General features: G+C 39.6%; 1 protein-coding gene across 1 annotated transcript in view; it reads right to left on the bottom strand.

Moving 5' to 3' along the window:
• Window positions 1-19,068, bottom strand: part of LOC136885619 (26S proteasome non-ATPase regulatory subunit 1) — a 416,036-nt gene extending 396,968 nt beyond the window's left edge. The window contains exon 1 of the mRNA XM_068230413.1: window positions 18,992-19,068. Coding sequence (XP_068086514.1) covers window positions 18,992-19,053 — 62 coding nt within the window. The 5' untranslated portion in view covers window positions 19,054-19,068. The remainder of the gene's footprint in view (window positions 1-18,991) is intronic.
• Window positions 19,069-19,325: the final 257 nt, after the last annotated feature.

Here is a 19,325-nt window from a genome sequence, read left to right as displayed (position 1 = left end):
GCTACTGGCAGAGCTAAATCTGGAACATACATGTGAGAAACAGTCTTCTCTTAAGTCGAAAAAAAAAAAAAAGTTTATTTTTAAAGGGGATTACAAATACCAATTTTCACGTCTGTAACATGTTAAGTTTATGAGATATACTGTAGATATACTCATTTTAAAAACTGACCCTCTCCTTGGCTGAGTGGTCAGCGTTGAGGCATTGGGTTCACAGGGTTCCGGGTTCGATTCCGGCCTGGGTCGGGGATTTTAATCGCGTGTGATTAATTCATCTGGCTCGGGGACAGGTTGTTTGTGTTTGTCCCAACACTCTCCTCTTCATATTCACTCCACACACCACATTACAGACCACAACAGGAACACGCAATAGTAATTACATCTCTACACACGGGGTTGGCGTCAGGAAGGGTTTCCGGCCGTAAACAGGTTCAAATCCACATATGCGACACAGTTCGCACCCGCGACCCCACAGGTGTGGGAAAAGAGGTAGAAGAAGAAGAAGATACTCATTTTGAAAATTCACCCGCTTCACCCCCTTAGGTGGATTTTCCAAAAAAGTGTGATCATTTATTCTTAAAATAGATTGCAAATACCAATTTTAACGTCTGTAACATCTTCAGTTTCTGAGATATTGTACATGTATCCTCATATAAAGAATTCAACTCCTTCCTTGCTTCTTTTCATGGTTACGACAGTTCATTCCTTTATCCGATTCCTAGAGCAGGGGTAGTGTGGTGCCAATATATCCATAACGGTTGATTTTAGGGACTTAAAACATGGTTTTCGGGCCCGTAGGGTTTGCCGAGTTTTGTTCTTTGAGTCAAGGATCTTAAATTGAACTTTGTCTCGTCCTTGTACAACAAATTCGATATTTCGCCTATATTATCTTAGTATTTTTACATATTCCCCCGTCGCCACCCCCCACCCAAATTGCTTGAAAATAAAATACAGCCCATGTTACTCACTGGCAATGTAGCTTTCTATAGGTGAAGTAATTTTAAAGATCGGTTCAATAGTTTTTGAGTCTATCCGTTAAAAACAAATATACAATTTTTTTGTAGTATCATATTAGTATAGAAAAAGAAATAAAAAGTAAAGTATATATAAAACAGAAGAGCCTCCACGGCTCAGGCGGCAGCGTGTCGGCCTCTCACCGCTAGGTTCCGTGGTTCAAATCCAGGTCAATCGATGTGAGATCTGTGCTGGACAAAGCGGAAGCGGGGCAGGTTTTTCTCTGGGTACTCCGGTTTTCCTTGTCATCTTTCTTTCCAGCAATAATCTCCAATATAACTTCATTTCAATTCATCTGTCGGTCGTTAATCATTGCCCCAGAGGAGTGCGACAGGCTTCGGCAGCCGGCACAATTCCTATGCTCGCCGCTAGACGGGGGCTTTATTCATTCCATTCCTCGCCTAATCGAATGACTGGAAACAGGCTGTGGATTTTCATTTTCATGTAAGAATAAAGCCACAAGAGAAGGAAATAAGGAAGAGCAGTGCAATAAAGATATGAAAGTGACACAAGTCATCAGTAGTTATTAAGTGCTCTAGGTTAAGACTGGTTAAGTGCCAGAATAAATAAAACATATTATTATTATTATTATTATTATTATTATTATTATTATTATTATTATTATTATTATTATTATTATATGTACAAAAAATTGGTGGTACGGTGTCACTAATGCAACGACCGCAGGGTTTTGAGGGTTTCGTAGACTTACTTATTAGAAATAAAAGAAATAGTATGCGGATTTAAAAAAAAATGTTTCATTTCTTCATCGTTCACTTTTCTCGTTTCAACTCTTCCTGTTGCACGTTTTTGCCGAATCCTAATCAAATCTTTCTTTTCCATTGTTACATTTGTTGTTCTATACAATTGACCACGATGTATTCACAACGACAGCTAACCTCCAACTGAGCGCGCGAGTAAACACAGCGCCATCTTATAACGGAATATGTGTGTGACGTCACATATGTAGCACTTTCAGATTTCTTTTGCAACAGGCAGTCTCCTCTTTTACCTGCCAATTGAGACATTAAACATAATCGTAGGTTAAGTACTCTCGGCGATATACGCGTTATACCCAAACATTGAAAGCGTCTTAACATTTTTCCTTTCATGACCCGTTGACAAGGAACGGAAGTCTACGGTTTAAAAGAAAAGAGAGATGAGAAAGATATACATAAAGTTGAGAATGAACAAGAAACAACACTTGTTCTGCTGTTAAACAGAGAAATGAAAGAATCCGGTATAACAGCAAAATTACATTATTATAGGAATGTGGGAAAAGAATCAAACTGAAAGTCAGTCAGTCACACACACACACACACACACACACACACACACACACACACACACACACACACACACACACACACACACACACACACACACACAAACACACAATGTGTTGTTTACGAAAAACTGTTTTAATTGTCGTCCGCCACACTAAAATCAGTTGGCACACTAAGCTGCCGCACTCTATCAAAACTCCATTGATTGTCGCTACCGCACTGAGGTATTTTTTGGAAAACTAAATAAATATATAGTCCAGAAGAAATAAAATAAATCATAAAAGAACTTAAAAATAACAAAGCATCTGGAGAAGACAATATCATTGCTGAATTATGGAAATACTCTAGTGACAATATAGTACTGTGTTTAACAGAAATCATCAAAGAAATTTGGGAAACAAACCGTTTACCATCAGAATGGACATCTGCACTAATACATCCACTACATAAAATAGGGAAGAAAACAGATCCTAACTATAGGGGAATTTCCCTTCTGCTAGTAACGTAGAAGATCATGTCCAAGGCGCTTTTAAAAAGAGCAGAAGAAATACTCGACCCACAACTAGGAGGGTATCGAGCAGGATTTAGGAAGGGAAGTCATGTGCCGAGCAGATATTAAACTTAAAGAACATAACAGAAATGAGGAAAGTCAGGAACTTGAAATTGTAGTTACTTTTGTGGATTTTAAGAAAGCCTAGGATTCTGTTGACAGAAATGCACTAATTGACATTACAAAGGATTTAAGACTCGATAATAAAACAACTGAAATAATTAAAGCAACGTTAAAATACACAGCATCCGAAGTGAAGTTTAGGGGCGAACTCTCAAAACCTTTCGAAATAAAGTCAGGTGTAAGACAGGGAGATGGTCTGCCACCTCTGCTTTTCAACTGCGCATTAGAGAAGATAGTTCGAGAATGGAGGAAAGTCATCATTACTAAAGGTGTTCAACTAGGAAGAAATCCAAATAAAATCACTGTAGATTGTCTAGCTTTTGCAGAGGACATGGCGTTAATTACTGACTCACTGGATAATGTTCTAGTACAAATCAGAGAATTACAAAAACAAGCAGCTAAAATAGGGCTACAAATATCATTTGAAAAACAAGTTCATGACAAACATCAGCGATGCCCCGCAAAATATGACAATTCATGACAACACAATATGTAAAACAAATTGCTTTAAATACTTAGGAGAGTGGATGAATGACACAAAAGAAAAAGCAGGTATAGAAACTAGAGTACACAAAATCGGATGGATGTTCCACATGACAAAAAATGCATATAACAAAAAAATCCTTACCCTGGAACACAAAATTGAGACACTACCAAACAGTAGTCAGACCTGAAAATCGATATGCGGCAGAAACACTTAACAAGAACTGGAGATCTCGAAAAACTAGAGAAAGTTGAAAGAAGAATTTTAAGAAAAATACTGGGAGCTAAACGAAATAATCATGCAGAATACAGGTTAAGACCAAACAGAGAGCTATATATGAAAATTGAAAAACTGACTTAATGATGAAAAGAAGACTACAATTTTTTGGACACGTTTACAGAATGAATGAAAACAAACTGACCAAGCGCATCTTGAACCTTCTGAATAGTTACAAATCTAAACCCACATGGTTAATTGAAATTGAGAAAGGCATGAAAAATACTGGAATTAAAACAGATACAATCAAAAACAGAACACTTTTTAGAGAAGCAGTTCAAAAAGCAGCGTTTCAGGAGCGGAAGAAGCCAACAACTAGATGAAAGTGGACTCAAGAAGAGAAGGAACGGCACACTCGAAGGGTGAAGGAAATTTGGAAGCAAAGGAAATCGAACACAATGAAAAGTTACCAAAGTCGATTCATCGTACCCTCCAAATGGGTTTTTCGAAAGAAGAAGATAATTATAGTTCATTATGGCGTCTCACATTTCTAGGCTTGCCACGACGCAGGATTTTGTCCTAGACTATACGGTCCTACTTGAAAGTCATGTATCGACCCCTCTACGGCTACTTCAGTTTCTGTGCAGCTTTTGTAATCATCCTGTAGATAAGTGCATAAGGGTGTTCTTATCAATTCATATACAATTCTTATCTACTAAACCAGTGCAACATACTAGTGCCCCTTCATTAGAACAGGTCAGTTAATAACACAACACAGATTTCTCCGTTGGTATCATTTCCATTTCGCCAGCGAGCGAACCTCAGAACATCAATGGTCCCGAGCACGCTCCTTGCGGTAAGCCCCATAGCCCAGACTTAATCCCTCCTGAGTTGGCCAAGGAGATTACTAAACCAGAAATACATATTACATTACAAGTGCTGCCAGCTAATTACACTTTTCCAGCCACTTTGGTTCAATGTTACAATGTAAGGACAATAAATAACGAAATTAGATGTGTAACGACTTAATCGAAGATAGCGGGCAGAGTAATGAAGGAAAGTAAATAGATCTATCAAGTCTTCAGTTGAATAAAATGTGCAACAATTATACATAATGGTGGGTTACCTGAATATTAAGCTCTCATGTCTCTTTAATAACCACACACTGATGAAACTGAAGATAGGTTAACTCAGTTTTTAATGATTTAATATGAGATAGGTAGGTAAGTAGGTAGGTAGATAGATTTTTTTATTGGCATAGTCGAGGCCAGTAGAACTTGTCTTACACTAAAACATTTATTGCACACTAGAATCATAATTAATACTACCGTAATTAATACTACATAAAACACAGTTAAACACAATCAAAATATATAATGACTGAAATAACATTCACCCTAGTGAGACATACATACTTACAATCATAATACCTAGTAATAATATTGTAATAACACGATCAATGAAAGACAAGAACTGCACAGTTCACTCGTATCCTGCTGTACCTCTTAACGCTCTTATAAATGACACTGTAGTTGGTATTCCTCTGACGCTACCCGTACACTGTCCCATTCTCGTGCGACAGACACACAAAATGAGTTGTTATATGCAGCAGTTCGATGGTGAGGAATGACGAGCAGGTTTGATGTTTGAGATCTTGTATCTCTGTTATGAACATTTGAGAAGTAATGGAAACGCGAAGAAAAGTAAGATGAGGAAGATGTAGTATATACCTCACGCATGCATGAGCGCGCTGTAGTTTGAGGTAGGGAGTCAAATGAGGCCGCAAAGATAGTCGCAAATAGAAGATTGCGGAGAATTCATTCACACAATGCTAAATTCTGAACGCTGACTTGGTCGGCGTCAACTGGATGCACTTCTTATGAATCCACCTATGTTAATATCGAATCGTCGTCTTCTTGTTTCCAGAATAGCAGGATTGAAGGAGAGAAAGTCCACAACAAAAGAATGGACTGTGGGCACAAAGGAAGGCAAACGCATCCATGTACTTGTGAGATCCTAAAAAGGTTATTAACAACAAAAAACGATCACCATCAAACCTGCAGTAAAGCAATACTGCATTTTGGAGAAGGTAATAAAGAGACTGGAGCCTTAGACTTCAGGAAAAATGAATGCAAGGAATCAGATTCGGATAAAAAAAGTTGATCACCAAACGCAATTGTCTAGCTTTCGCAGACGACTTGGCAGTATTTTCCGGAAACGTTGAAACAGCAAGTGAACAAATAAAGTTTGTCAAAGAGACAGCGAATGACGGAGGGCTATAAATTACTTCTGTGAAGACAGAATTCGTAACGAGCATTAAAGACCTCGAAGATTCCTAACACAAGGTATGGCAGAATCGGTAGAGTGAATACACTCAACCTTCTAGAGGAAATGATACAGTCAAACGGCGTAGATAACGAAGCAAACAAAAATATAGCTCAAAAAATTAAACTGGCTTATCAATTAATAAAAGTCTTAAAATAGAAGAAATTGAAGAATTAGAGAAAAGGAAAGTACTAAGGAAGATACCTGTACCAAGAAAAGTTGGGGAGGTTTTTGTTTACACACAGGTCTTATGGCGACAATGACATAGGAAAAGGTTAGGTGTGGGAAGGAGGCGGTTCGTGCAAATGGGAAACCACCAAAAACCATCTTCAGGGCTACTGACAGTGGGATTCGAGCCCACTATCTTCCGAATGCAAGCTCACAGCTCCACGTACGTAACCGCACGGCCAACTCGCTCGGTAAAGTTAGGAGTACTTGGATGAGAAGAAGTAATAAAGACGTTTATAGCCAGACTGGAACATTTTATCAGATGCCCCCAGGAAAAGAAGAATTTCTTTTTTTGTGGTCACTTGGTCCGAAGGAACCCAGAAAGACTGGCAAAAAAATATTAGACCATTTTGACAAAAAAAAAAAATCCAAAATACAAATAAGCTGATACATCGAAGTTAGAAAAATGATTGAGCGAAAGCAGATATTCTAGACTTATATTTTGCAATAAGAATAAAAAGTTCGGGTGGTTTTCGTGATAAAGATAGAAAACGGACGGATGAAAAGAGAAAAAAGAGTGTGAAAGGATGAGGAAATACGGAAATGACCGAAAATCAAGAAAGATGGCCGAATTCGAAGAAATAAGAATAATATTTTATTGCATTATATGCCTACGAACTTGTTGAGAGAATTCACAAGTAAGGTCGAGGCAACTCTCGCACTCGTGATGTTCGGGTGGGAATGGAAAGATGATGTGAAATGATTACTTCTCTTTGCTTCAATACGAAAGGAGAAGGAACGCGAGAGATGTGTCAATAGGAAGTATAGCAGATGATCGCTTGCTACGTAAGATGAGAACAGTGCTGTCTCTCCCTCGGGCCCAATATGTCATGCTTTCAATGTCCCGACAGGGGGTTGCAGATCTAGTCCGCCTGTTCGTCAATTACAACCTAGCAGAGGGGTGCAATCCCATCTCAGATACAACAATCCGAGAATGGAACAAGTTTATCCTAGATGTTATCACATCAAACACAGAAAATTAAAAGCTCAGCGTAAATTCTAATTCTCTCTCACTATGAACTGCGTCAAATGCATTCCCAAGCACAATCTCAGTTCTTGTTTGTACCCTCGAGAACAAAAATAAATAAATTTCCGCCATCATGCAAATGTGATTCTGACAGACACAATCTGCACAGACCAGAAATTAAACACTCGTCCTGCAACACATGGGATTGTGGAAGTACTGTTAACATTTTCCATGTGTGTACACTTCACAGTTTTTTCTTGTGCGATAGCACGAAGCGAAATAGACACCGGGATTTTTTATATCGTATTAATAAATGCATGCTGCTGCTTAAGTCTTCAGTCCAAAGGTTGGTTTGATACAGCGCTCCATGCCACCTTAACCTTTTTAGATTCTACACTACCACTACATCTTACATCTAGTCTAAACTGGTCGACAGCCGGGCTGAGTGGCTCAGACGGTTAAGGCGCTGGCCTTCTCTCCCCAACTTGGCAGATTCGATCCTGGTTCAGTCCGGTGGTATTTGAAGGTGCTCAAATACGACAGCATCGTGTCGGTAGATTTACTGGCACGTAAAAGAACTCCTGCGGGACTAAATTCCGGCACCTCGGCGTCTCCGAAGACCGTAAAAGTAGTTAGTGAGACGTAAAGCAAGTAACATTATTATTATTATTATTATTATTATTATTATTATTATTATTATTATTATTATGGAGCCAAATTAAGACATCTGGACACAGCCATCAGACGTGAATGCTTATACGCAGCAGAAACATTGGACATGATTGGAAAGGGAGATCTAGAGAACATCAGAAAGAAAGAGAGGAAAATGCTCCGGAAGATCTTGGGCCCGAAAATGAAAGGTGGGGAGAGGAGACTTAGACCCAACAAAGAACTATACCAGAAGACAGAGGAAGTCGTCGTATTGATGAAAAAGCGAAGGCTTCAATTTTATGGACATCTACGGAGAATGGACACCAACCGACTGACAAAAAGGATTTTCAGCTTGTTCAGCCTAAGGAAGACGGAACCAAAATGGTTTCGGGAAGTAAGGACCGACCTGGCCAGGATAGGAGTAGAAAAAGAGGACGTACTGGACAGAAACAAATTTAGACAAAAGTGAAGGAGTTCAAGGGTTTCCACGAGACTGGGGAAGAACTTGTGAAGAAGAAGAGAACCTACACAGAAGAACAAAGTCAGTGCAAGGATGAAGAAGTACTGGCAGAATGTGAAGTCAGGACTGGTGAAAAATAACGTAAAGACTGTAAAACGTGGTCCATAGATGGCCGGAACGATGATAATAATAATAATAATATTAAACTGTTCGACATACCCACCCCTTGGTCTACCCCTACTGTTCTTAGCGCCCAAACCGAACAATTTATGCGTGCCTCCTCTATCTCTCGTCCTTCTCCTCTCATTCGGTATATCTTCATTTATGGTTTGATCCACCCATCTCACCTTTTGCATTCTTGTGTGACACCGTATTACTTTCTTCCTGAGCTAAATATTATCCATGTTTCACTCCAGTCGAAAGTCTTCATGAACATCTTTTTAATTCCTATATCAACGTTCGAAGTGAGCGTTTTTTTAAAAGTTTTTTAGGAAGGCCTCTCTTGCTTGTGCTAGTCTGCATTTTACGTCTTCCTTACTTCTCCGTAAGTTATTCTACTGTACAAGTAACAATATTCATTTACTTCCTTTAAGACTTATTTCCTGATCTAAATATTTCCAGCATCACTGCCCTCAATTACTTTTGTTGCGAATTTACTTATTTACATTTTATACCCCTCCTTCAAAATTCGAGTAAAATAAAAATATCATCGGTAATCTCAGAGTTTTGATTTCCTCTTATTTTTATTGCTTGATGAATGAATACGTGATTGCCATAACTAATGAAATAATCGTTTCTCCCACATTAAAGTCCTTTTCAAAAATAGAAAACAAACATAATCTATAATTAAACGGCAGTGATCACTGGAGACATACGTGTTTCACTCATATGAAGTTCTGTTACTCAACCAATAGATCAAGGTGTGTTTAAAAATATTGAAGCGCACTACGGAAAATATGTTCTGCAGTCGGATATTGCGTACATCCGTCGATGTGGCAGCCTGTGGATGAATCCGCGAAGGAAACATGCGTGCCTTCAATGACATTAGCCCGATATGTATGAACAAAAAAGCTTTTCTGGAAAAGCATTAAAAGCTTACCTGCCTTGTTTACTGATGAAGCCGAACCACAGGATTACCTCACATCGACGAGAATGCACTAACCGAAGCCGGATTTCTGACCTTGGACGAAATTGTTTAAGCAAGAGTAAATGCGGCCAAAAGAGGCGGTAGCGAAGAAGGTGCAGGAATTCATCAGTTTGAAACTGTTGTAGCTATACGGTAATTGTTAAAAGCAATACAGCATAATAGACATGCTAGAATTTTATTTCTGTATAACTGCGTGGGGAGCGCAGATATTGAACCTCACTTAAAATATAAAAGACTGCAGAAATGTGTTAAAACTGATGACGTTTAAAGAATTCACGAGGCCACAGCCGCTTCCTTCCCATTCCTAGGCCTTTCCTGTCCCATCGTCGCAATAAGACCTACCTGTGTCAGTGCGACGTAAAGCAAAATAGCAACAAAAACAAAACAAAAAGAATTCGCGGAAAAGTCAAAACTGTAAAAAAAAAAAAAAAAAAAAAAAAAAAACCACAATGAAAACCATCCTCTAACTATCAACATGGCTTGAGAAAGTCAGTTGTAAGATTAAAGCAAAAAATGTTTTCAAATTTGTGGAAAAAGGAAGAGTAGAATAATCGAAGTTTGTCATTCCGCTGTGTAATATAATTTTAAAACGTTAGTTCGTATCCTTTATTATCCTACACACAGTACATAAAAATTACATAGTACTGCACTTGAATTTGCGTCATTATTTGAACCTGTCCAACCCGAACACCGTATACAAATAGGAAGATTTACGATCCCGTATGATTCCGGCTTACAGAGTTTTCGATATAAGAGGAAGTTAGTCTCCGTGGCTCAGGCGGCAGCTGGGCTCCGAGGTTCAAATTCCGGTCACTCCATGTGAAATTTCTGCAGAACAAAGCGGAGGCGGGACAGGGTTTTCTCCCGGTACTCCGGTTTTCCATCTTTCATTCCAGCAACACTCTCCAATATCGTTTTGTTTCATCTGTCATTCATTCATTCATCATTGCTCCAGAGGAGTGCGACAGGCTTCGGCAGCCGGCACAATTCCTATCCTCGCCGCTAGATGGGAGCTTCATTCATTCCATTCTTGACCGGTCGAATGATTGGAAACAGGCTGTGGGTTTTCATAAGAGGAAGTTAAAGGATGTAACTTTTTATAGACAAAATAGTAGAAGTATGGCTCCACTCCAAAGCTAATTGAGCGTTTGTCCTTCCGGAAATACGGATGTAAAGTCTATGTTAATCCCTATAGAACAGAACGCTGAGCATGTCTTCGTTTGTCCGCGACTGTACATAATTCGCAATCCATTAAACATAGGCCTACATGTTAAGTTAAGCCCGTTTATTCAATTATGTCATTTCTTTCGTTAGGATGGTGCTTCTGGTGCCAGCGTGACGCAGTTATCTATTCTTAATGCATGGTGGTGAGACCGGCTACTATGACAAGTGTGTTGCTCTGCATCGGACATCAGCCTACAATGCAATTTGATATTCCGGGAGAACAATATGAAACATATTTTTTACGCCTGATGATGTATCGCAAAAAGGCATCCATAACAGTAAATGGATGACGGAATGACATAAAAGATATCTTGCGAAATACTGCTTTACATTTAGGTAAGTTAATCAGGTTAGGTATGAATATCGATCTGTTGATAGCTAGTGTAAAATCTAATTACGCCCAGATACTAATGCATATGATGATTTGTTCATCGTGTCAGAAGCGGGAAACATTACATTAAAGAGAGAATAATAAATACAATACTTAATAAAAGGAAAAAAAAACCTATCGTGTGGTCGCAGGATTAGACTGTAGAAGATCAAATGCTGGCTATTCCCAAGATCATTTGGTGCTGCCTTGAGCAGATCTCCCTTGCACTGTACAATGAGCTGGGCTTCACCAAATTTCAATAAGTGTGCTGCGGTCTGCTCTTCTCACTATTGAAGAATATTTGAAACATTGGCTCGCTTTGAATGAGTTAGCCGATTCAAGGTTAGAATTTCGACGCTCAGCTGTTTAGAGTCCAATTTTTCACAGGATTTTGTTGTACATTTCTGGCTCAATAATAGCCACAAAAAGACGAGAACAGGTTGGCAACATGTTTTCTTTTAGTGGCTTTACGTCGCACCGACACAGATAGGTCTTATGGCGACGATGTGATAGGAAATGCCTAGGAGTTGGAAGGAAGTGGCCGTGGCCTTAATTAAGGTTCAGCCCCAGCATTTGTTTGCTGTGAAAATGGGAAACCATGGAAAACCATTTTCACGGCTGCCGACAATGGGATTCGAACCCACTATCTCCCGAATGCGAGCTCATAGCCGCGCGCTCCTAACCGCACGGCCAACTCGCCCTTTTGGCAACATAAAAAGTGGGATATTACAATATAGCGGTTGTCAGCGATCGCGGGCACGATTCCCACCGTCTTGAAAAGAACGTTGATTCAAACTTGTAGTAAAAACTGTCCCTCATAATAACCACTGAATTTCGCTGTGTCGCCGAGGTTAACGGCTGAGAAAATGTTACCCAGTCACCGCATTCGCCATAATCAGTAGGGAAGAATATGATCTAATGAAAATTATCCCAATATCGAATTAATGTAGGCCTAAACGAGTAAGAATTGTCCATTTTATTTTACTTTCCAGAACTAAAAGTCTTAATACAATGGCACCAGTAAATTAATGTAAGATACCATACAGAAGATGTCAAAAGGAAATAACCTAGATAGCACAAGCAAAATCACCATTTAACTAAAATAAATGTTTACAGACATCTTAAATGGTGTCGGTAACAAGGAAGGGATTTTTAGAAAATACATACGAAAACTAAGAACCTAAAAAAGATTGAAAGGGACTGACTAAAAAATTTTGAAATGTGGTTGTGCAGTACGTTGCGAATACATTGGCGAAAAAGAGATAGCCAAGAAGAAGTGCTCTTGTTAATAAAAGACGTACAGCTCGTTGAAGCCATTGATAAGAGGAAAACTTGACTTATCGGCCACTTTATGACGGCACCACGCAGAAAACATAGAACACAATTCCTCGAAAACATCCTACAAGTACGAAGTTGTTATGAAATCAAACAATTAGCTGAACGAAGGCACCCAATACATTATCTTCTTGTTAACCACTGAAGTTTTTTATTTGCTTTACGTCGCACCGACACGGGTCTTATGGCGTTGATGGGATAGGAACGGCCTAGGAGCGGGAAGAAGCGGCCGTGGCCTTAAGGTACCGCCCCAGCATTTGCCTGGTGTAAAAATGGCAAACGACGGAAAATCATCTTCAGGGCTGCCGACAGTGGGCTTCAAATCCACTATCTCCCGGATGCAAGCGCGCCCCTAACCGCACGCAAACTTGTCCGGTACACTAAAGGTTGGATTCAGGACATTGTTGTTGTTGTTATTATTATTATTATTATTATTATTATTATTATTATTATTATTATTATTACTGACAATATAATTTGTCTTGGTGTTATGTTTAAGGGTAAACTTCTGACACATAGGCCTACTACCTTCCTTCTTAATGATCCAGACATTTAAACTTTGTAAGAAAAAATTATTAGAGTGATTACAAAACCGCTGCAATTTGAGGCAGTTCTTTTAATCTTCCATCCAGTTTCCATTAAAGAGAGATTATAAAGAGATCGGTGCTCAGGCCGAGAGAAGGTTAATAAAAGGCATGTATTTTTAAAAAGTTTCTCATTAAACTACTGTGGCCATATAAAGTAGCAGGAAATTAATCTTAAGTGGTAATTACTGGCCATTCGGGATAGGTTTTCTATAGCCCATGTGGAAAAGGCGAGGTAGCGTTTATTCTGCACTGAACTTTCGCAAGTTCGTTGTTCAGTAATTGGAAACAGAAGGCAATACAAAACTGAACCGAGAAACTAAACAGGTCGTATGGTATAAAGCGAACGCGTTCCTCAATATTTCCAATAGAGTACTTCTCGACGCGACAGCCACAACAAAGCGATGAAGAGCATACGAACACGAAATTCAGAATTAAACTGTTTCCAGAAGATAGAACCTCCACGATCACTGGAACTGATCCAATACACATGTCGTTTTATTATTTTTATTATATCTGTATGTAGCCTACTTGAAACACAAGATATTCTTGTGGTAGAAAAAAAATCCTTAATTAACGTACAGTTCCAGCTTTTGCCTGGTGAGAAAACGGGAAACCATGGAAAAACATTCAGGACTGCCGACAGTGCAACAGCACTGTGATGAGATATTAGTTATGTTTCATGTTATTTTAACCTTTTATGTGAGTACCTGATAATGAAATTAAAGAATGCGTTAGGTAATTATTTTACATAATTATGTGTATCAATATTGTGAGGATTGCAACTGAAATTCACGACATTTTCTCTTCGAAATAAATAAAATTATTAATAAATATTGTCTGGTAACCTTAGTAAGAGCTGAAGTTAATCAGAGGAAGAACCGATCCTCAATAGTTAACCACACGAGGTAAATTTAGCCGCGACGATCAAACAGACTTGTGAAGCATGACGTCGTTCTAGCTCGAAGCACGCAAGCTGATATGTTTTCCCAAGGTTCAATCGCCCCGCTTAAAAAGAGACGGCTATGTGGAATACATCAAATATCAAAATTTAATAACTCTAAATTTACACTCTCCATCTTCCAGGAATAGAGCAACGGAACACACGAAGTTTCGCCACCCACTTTATCACAAGGATCACGCTTCCAGAAATAGACATTTGAAGGACAATTTCTTAAGCGGTCGATTGATCTACACTAGTGACAACTTCTGAGGGACTATTAAGAAACTCGTCGAGTATTTTCTAGGGATGGTATGGATGCTTTTTCTGGTATTTGTCTAGCCATTCTTAGTTATAAAGATAATTTTTCAGTCTATTTTGGTTATTGCTAGGCTCAAGGATCCCATCATGGCAGATTTTGAATTTTCGCCAAGGTTAGATGGCCTAATCGCCAAGAGACCTTTCACGTGAAAATTCCACTCTGAAATTCAATGAATTGGAAACTCAGTCACGTGACCGGAAAGCCAACATGCAAGTCACTGCGCTTGTGACACACACGGTGTTTACCAGACAAGATTTTCCATCCTCTTGCAAGGACAGCATCATATCAAAGTGTCTTCTTTACTCGTTCTGCTCGGCTATGGAATGAACTCTCACCGCAGACAAAAGAACTACCAACAGAAATTTTTTGTAAAGAGGTAAAAAGGAATGTATATATAACGAAAACTTCTGTACATAACATTATTTTCTACTGTGTGGATGTTCAGTATGCGTGGGAGGACGGATAACCGTTTATGTGATCCCGAGTGAGTGAGACTACGCGTGGGTATACATGACCCAGTCTAGCTGAAACATATATATGTATGTGTGTGTGTGTGTGTAGAATTACTTGAATGTTGAGTAGGTCTTGTGAATATTATGTAAATAATGTGTCTATGTAAATACGGCAACATAAGCACATTCTGTAGCCAATAATTGTAAATTTTTAATACTGTAATTTTAAGTGGAGAAGGAGCACATTCGTGTATGTGGAGCTCTCCCCTTTCTCCATTCGCCATCCCTGAATTGTATCTACAATTTGTGAAAAATATATTATAATAACTAAGAGAAAGAAAAATTCTGGGCCCAAATGTAAAAAAGAGAGGATACTCAAGTCTAGGAAAGATTTGTATCAAAGAACTGAAGGAGTGGTTGAATTGATGAGAAAGTTACAGAGCTACGGACACTTCTTGAACAGACTGACGAAGAGAATCTTTGAATTCTTCAGGAAGTGAAGACAGAGCTGAAATGGTTTTCGAGAAGTGAGGATTTGACGAAGTTGGGGGTTCCGGAAGATTGTATCACGGACAGAAATCGATTTAGACAACTCGTCAAAAAGTTTCGAGGTTTCCAGGAGACCGGGGAAAAGCTAGTGAGAAAAGGGAGGTCCCATACGGAAAAGCAGAAGGAACTTGGAGAAAGGATGAAAGGATACTGGCAGAGATTGAACGCAGATAAGGCTATAAATACTGCAAAGATTGTCAAACGAGGTCGATAAATGGCCGAAACTAATAATAATAATAATAATAATAATAATAATAATAATAATAATAATAATAATAATAATAATAATATATTACAAACTCGGCAAAAGTCGCCTGATAAAGTTCCGTATCCTTTGCCATCTGGTGCAGTAAAATTGAACGTCGAAATGTGGTCGATGGGTAAGATAATGAGATCCCTCCGCAATTGATAGACTATCTGCTCAAGATGTATGGATCATTCCATCTCTGCAGTCGTGTAGGCACTGGACTTTGCACTGGCCACCGTCTCAAGCGGTCAATACCCATGATGTACAAGGGGTTGATTTCAGGGGTCGCTGTAGGTTAGTTCAGACGTGTCACAATCCAGCAGAGCACTCGCGAATTCAAGGCTAGATAACAAGGATATGTGAGCAACCCTGCCACCCAGAACGCCTTTCTCGCGATCGGATAAAGAAGCCGCTGTCCAACTAGAGGACCTCTCTTTAACGCACGTCGTAAGACTCTTGCCATTAGGGTGCAGTTCAGGTTGATCCATGAACACGGTAATGCTTGCATAGCCCCCAAGGTTACCTGACCTCAATCCTACCGAGCACATCTGGGACGCTGTCGATGTGGATGTGCTCATACTTGACATTGTTCTGACAACGGAGCGGTCGTCAATCACGATGGCCTTCTACCGCTTCTCCCACCCCGTATCGCTGCGGTCATCAGAAAGAGAGGTGGTCGGTGGTACACGCTACTAGCAGGTACAGTAGGTCTTCATCTAATTCATCAGCACTCGCCAGTCTTACGAGTACATAACTAACAACCATAACTGGCCGCGCCGCAACGCACTGAACTATCTTGTTCGGTGCCATAGATTATTATTATTATTATTATTATTATTATTATTATTATTATTATTATTATTAACACACCATCTTCTCCAAGCGCTATGCTCGATACGGAGTCACCTACACTGCCCAGGTCCACCACCTTGGACTTACTTTATTTTCATTTACGTTTTATAATTACCATAATATGAATATACCGAATGTTGTAAGTAGCCGCTTTCAGTGCTTCTAACACGAAAAATAAATGAATCAAAGTAATAAGACGTGGAGGAACGCCCATTTCATGTAATACTTTCCAAAGTTTGCATCAACGAACACAAATGCTTTTCTTGCAATATAGAAAGCAAATCAATAGGAAAAGGTTAATTACTGAAAAATCAGAAGAGGCTTTTATTTGAGGAATATGAGAGATATGCCCATAGCAAATTCCACCTCAATTACTCGAGTAGGATAGGCGTGGTTGAAAGAGAACGAAATCAACACAATCCGACTTTAGGCTATTACGCGATTTATTTGCAAATAATTAACTTTAGGTCAATATTTTAAAATAAAATATAGCCTGTGATTGTAATAGTTTCGTTTCAGAATGTGTGTGAAATGTCGTGGAATTATGCCCGGCGGTTTACGCACGTTCATTCGGAAGGACGGACGTGTTAAGTTTTATTAATTGTAATTTTATTTCTTGTTATCTTCAACTCGTACGCATATGAAAAGATAAAAAAAGAGGAAGAGATAAACAGAAACAATGGCACACTCGACTCATGCACAGCGGTCGAAAAGAGCCTATGTCAATTATAACGAATGGGTCGAACGGCCAGATACCATCAAGGAAGGTCCCACGCTCCCCCGCCTGCTTACCGATAGCTGCCCCTCTGAATATATTAATCACGTAACTAAAGCGGAGTGCGTGTCCTGTGATTGCGGCCGGTCGATATATATTGGGTCTCGAACACATGATCTATGGCTTCAGCACTCACGGCTTAATGCATGTTCCGTATCCTCTCTTTGATTTCATTATCAAGATTAATCCGCCCCGCGAAATACACTAGACTAGCTTGACAGTTTTGACTGCCACTAGCATTCGGAGTGGACGCTGCTCTAATGATATATGGCCACGATTCAGTTATTGAAGAATAAGTGGGATTTTACCGCGGCATTTAACATCCCCCAGTCCTACTATCACCGTAGTAAAATAAATTAGAAAAGAGACAAATACGGTGTGTATTAATTTAAATCTGCACAGCATAAGAGCTGACAAACGTTATAGTACTATATTAGTTTCAATCCCAACGCTACTCATTCACGCAAGATACTTACAACTTGCGAGTCGCATGTAGGTGTCTCGAGACTGACCCACGTTTTATTCTGTCAGCCTTCTATCCCGAATTCTCTTTCCTATCTGAGAAGTCGGACGTCGTTATCTTTCCCCTTCGACAATGTCAAACTAAGGCAAAGAAGCTTCAAGGTTTACGTCATTGCATTGGCCACGCAATATTACAATTTCATTTTAACTTAATAGATAAAAAATAACATTTACATAAACGATATTTTCATATTAAACAAATCTTTACTCCATAAGCCAAATGGTCGACTGGGTTGCCAGGTCCCGTCCTGAGGAAGAACAACTTGGTAACCATCCTCAATTAACAATAATCAGAACGAACTCGATAGCTGCAGTCGCTTAAGTGCGGCCAGTGTCCAGTATTCGGGAGATAGTGAGTTCGAATCCCACTGTCGAAAGCCCTGAAATGGTTTTCCGTGGTTTCCCATTTTCATACCAGGCAAATGCTGGGGCTGTACCTTAAGGCCATGGCCGATTCCTTTCGATTCCTAGCACTTTTCTGTCCCACCGTCGCTATAAGACCTACCTGTGTCGGTGCGACGCAAAGCCGATTGAAAAAAAAAAACAGAAGGAAAATGGAAGAGGTCAGATACTTCGAAAAATGACGGTATCGGCCAAAGGAAGGAAAGGACCACGAAGAGAGTGAAAATGAAATAATCCCCAGGCCTCGTAAATCTAATACCGTGGGTTGGAGAAGAACAAAAGTTCACCAAGGGAGGTCGGATAGCATAGATGAAAGTCAGGAGCCTGAGACAAGTGGAACCAATAGCTTAGGGCCCGTGCTCGCTAACCCACACTCCCAAGTTGAGACGTCCTGGTTAGTCTTTAAGTCGCATCCTCTTACGACAGACAAGGGATACCGTTGACGTTATTCTATCAACCCCGCCCACAGGGGGGTGTAAGATCAAAGTACTAAAATGTAATGCAGATCTGCTTTACGTAGCTTACATTAAAGCATATTATTTTAGTGCCTACTTCCTAAATGTTAAGTGCTTATTTGCCTGCCTACTTTAGCAAGCCTGAACTTCCGGGCTCTAGGAATGACATTCGAAACGATCACCACCACCACGAATCGAAATACAGGCATAAAAGAAAAGTCACATGAGGTGAGTTTGAGTTTAGCAGGCGGCTTTAAGATGAGATGCTTTTCCCGTGTTGTATTATTGGCTCGCACAATCACCGCATCTTCGGCGGAGCAAATTCACAAGAATGAAGCTACTTCCTTCAAAACCGCTTCATTAATCTAGGAAGTTGAACTCTCTCTCAACATATTTCGCTCTTATCATGTGTGACATAGGACAGATTTGAAGCTGCTCAGTTTTATCACATCTCAATCATTAAATACGTACTTAAATCTATTAAACAACTCATTTTTCTGCTTCATTTACAAACCTTGATTGACTTGCTGCAGGAGGAATTGGTAGAACTTTATTTCTAGTTGTAGCGACTTTCATTGGAACAGCTCAATAGCAGATCTAATTTGTGCTGCTGGATTCACGTCAGACGTTCGTGTGTAGGCTGGACAGTAAAAGCTCATACATATAGAATAGTTACTTAATGGATAAGTCTTCTGACATCTTTCTGAGAAACGTGACGCCCCCCGATGACGTGCGTCCCAACTCCTGGAAACGCGACTCCCTTATTCTCAGAAGTATGCGCACGCAATTTCGTGTCCTCAGTAATTATAACGTTTTGTTTCTCTGAAGCCTAGCCGATAACGATTATC

The sequence above is a fragment of the Anabrus simplex genome, chromosome 14 (genome assembly GCF_040414725.1).
Source record: "Anabrus simplex isolate iqAnaSimp1 chromosome 14, ASM4041472v1, whole genome shotgun sequence".
NCBI lineage: Eukaryota > Metazoa > Arthropoda > Insecta > Orthoptera > Tettigoniidae > Anabrus > Anabrus simplex.
Note: the sequence above shows the minus strand (reverse complement) of the source record. Positions and strands in the feature narration are given on the sequence as shown.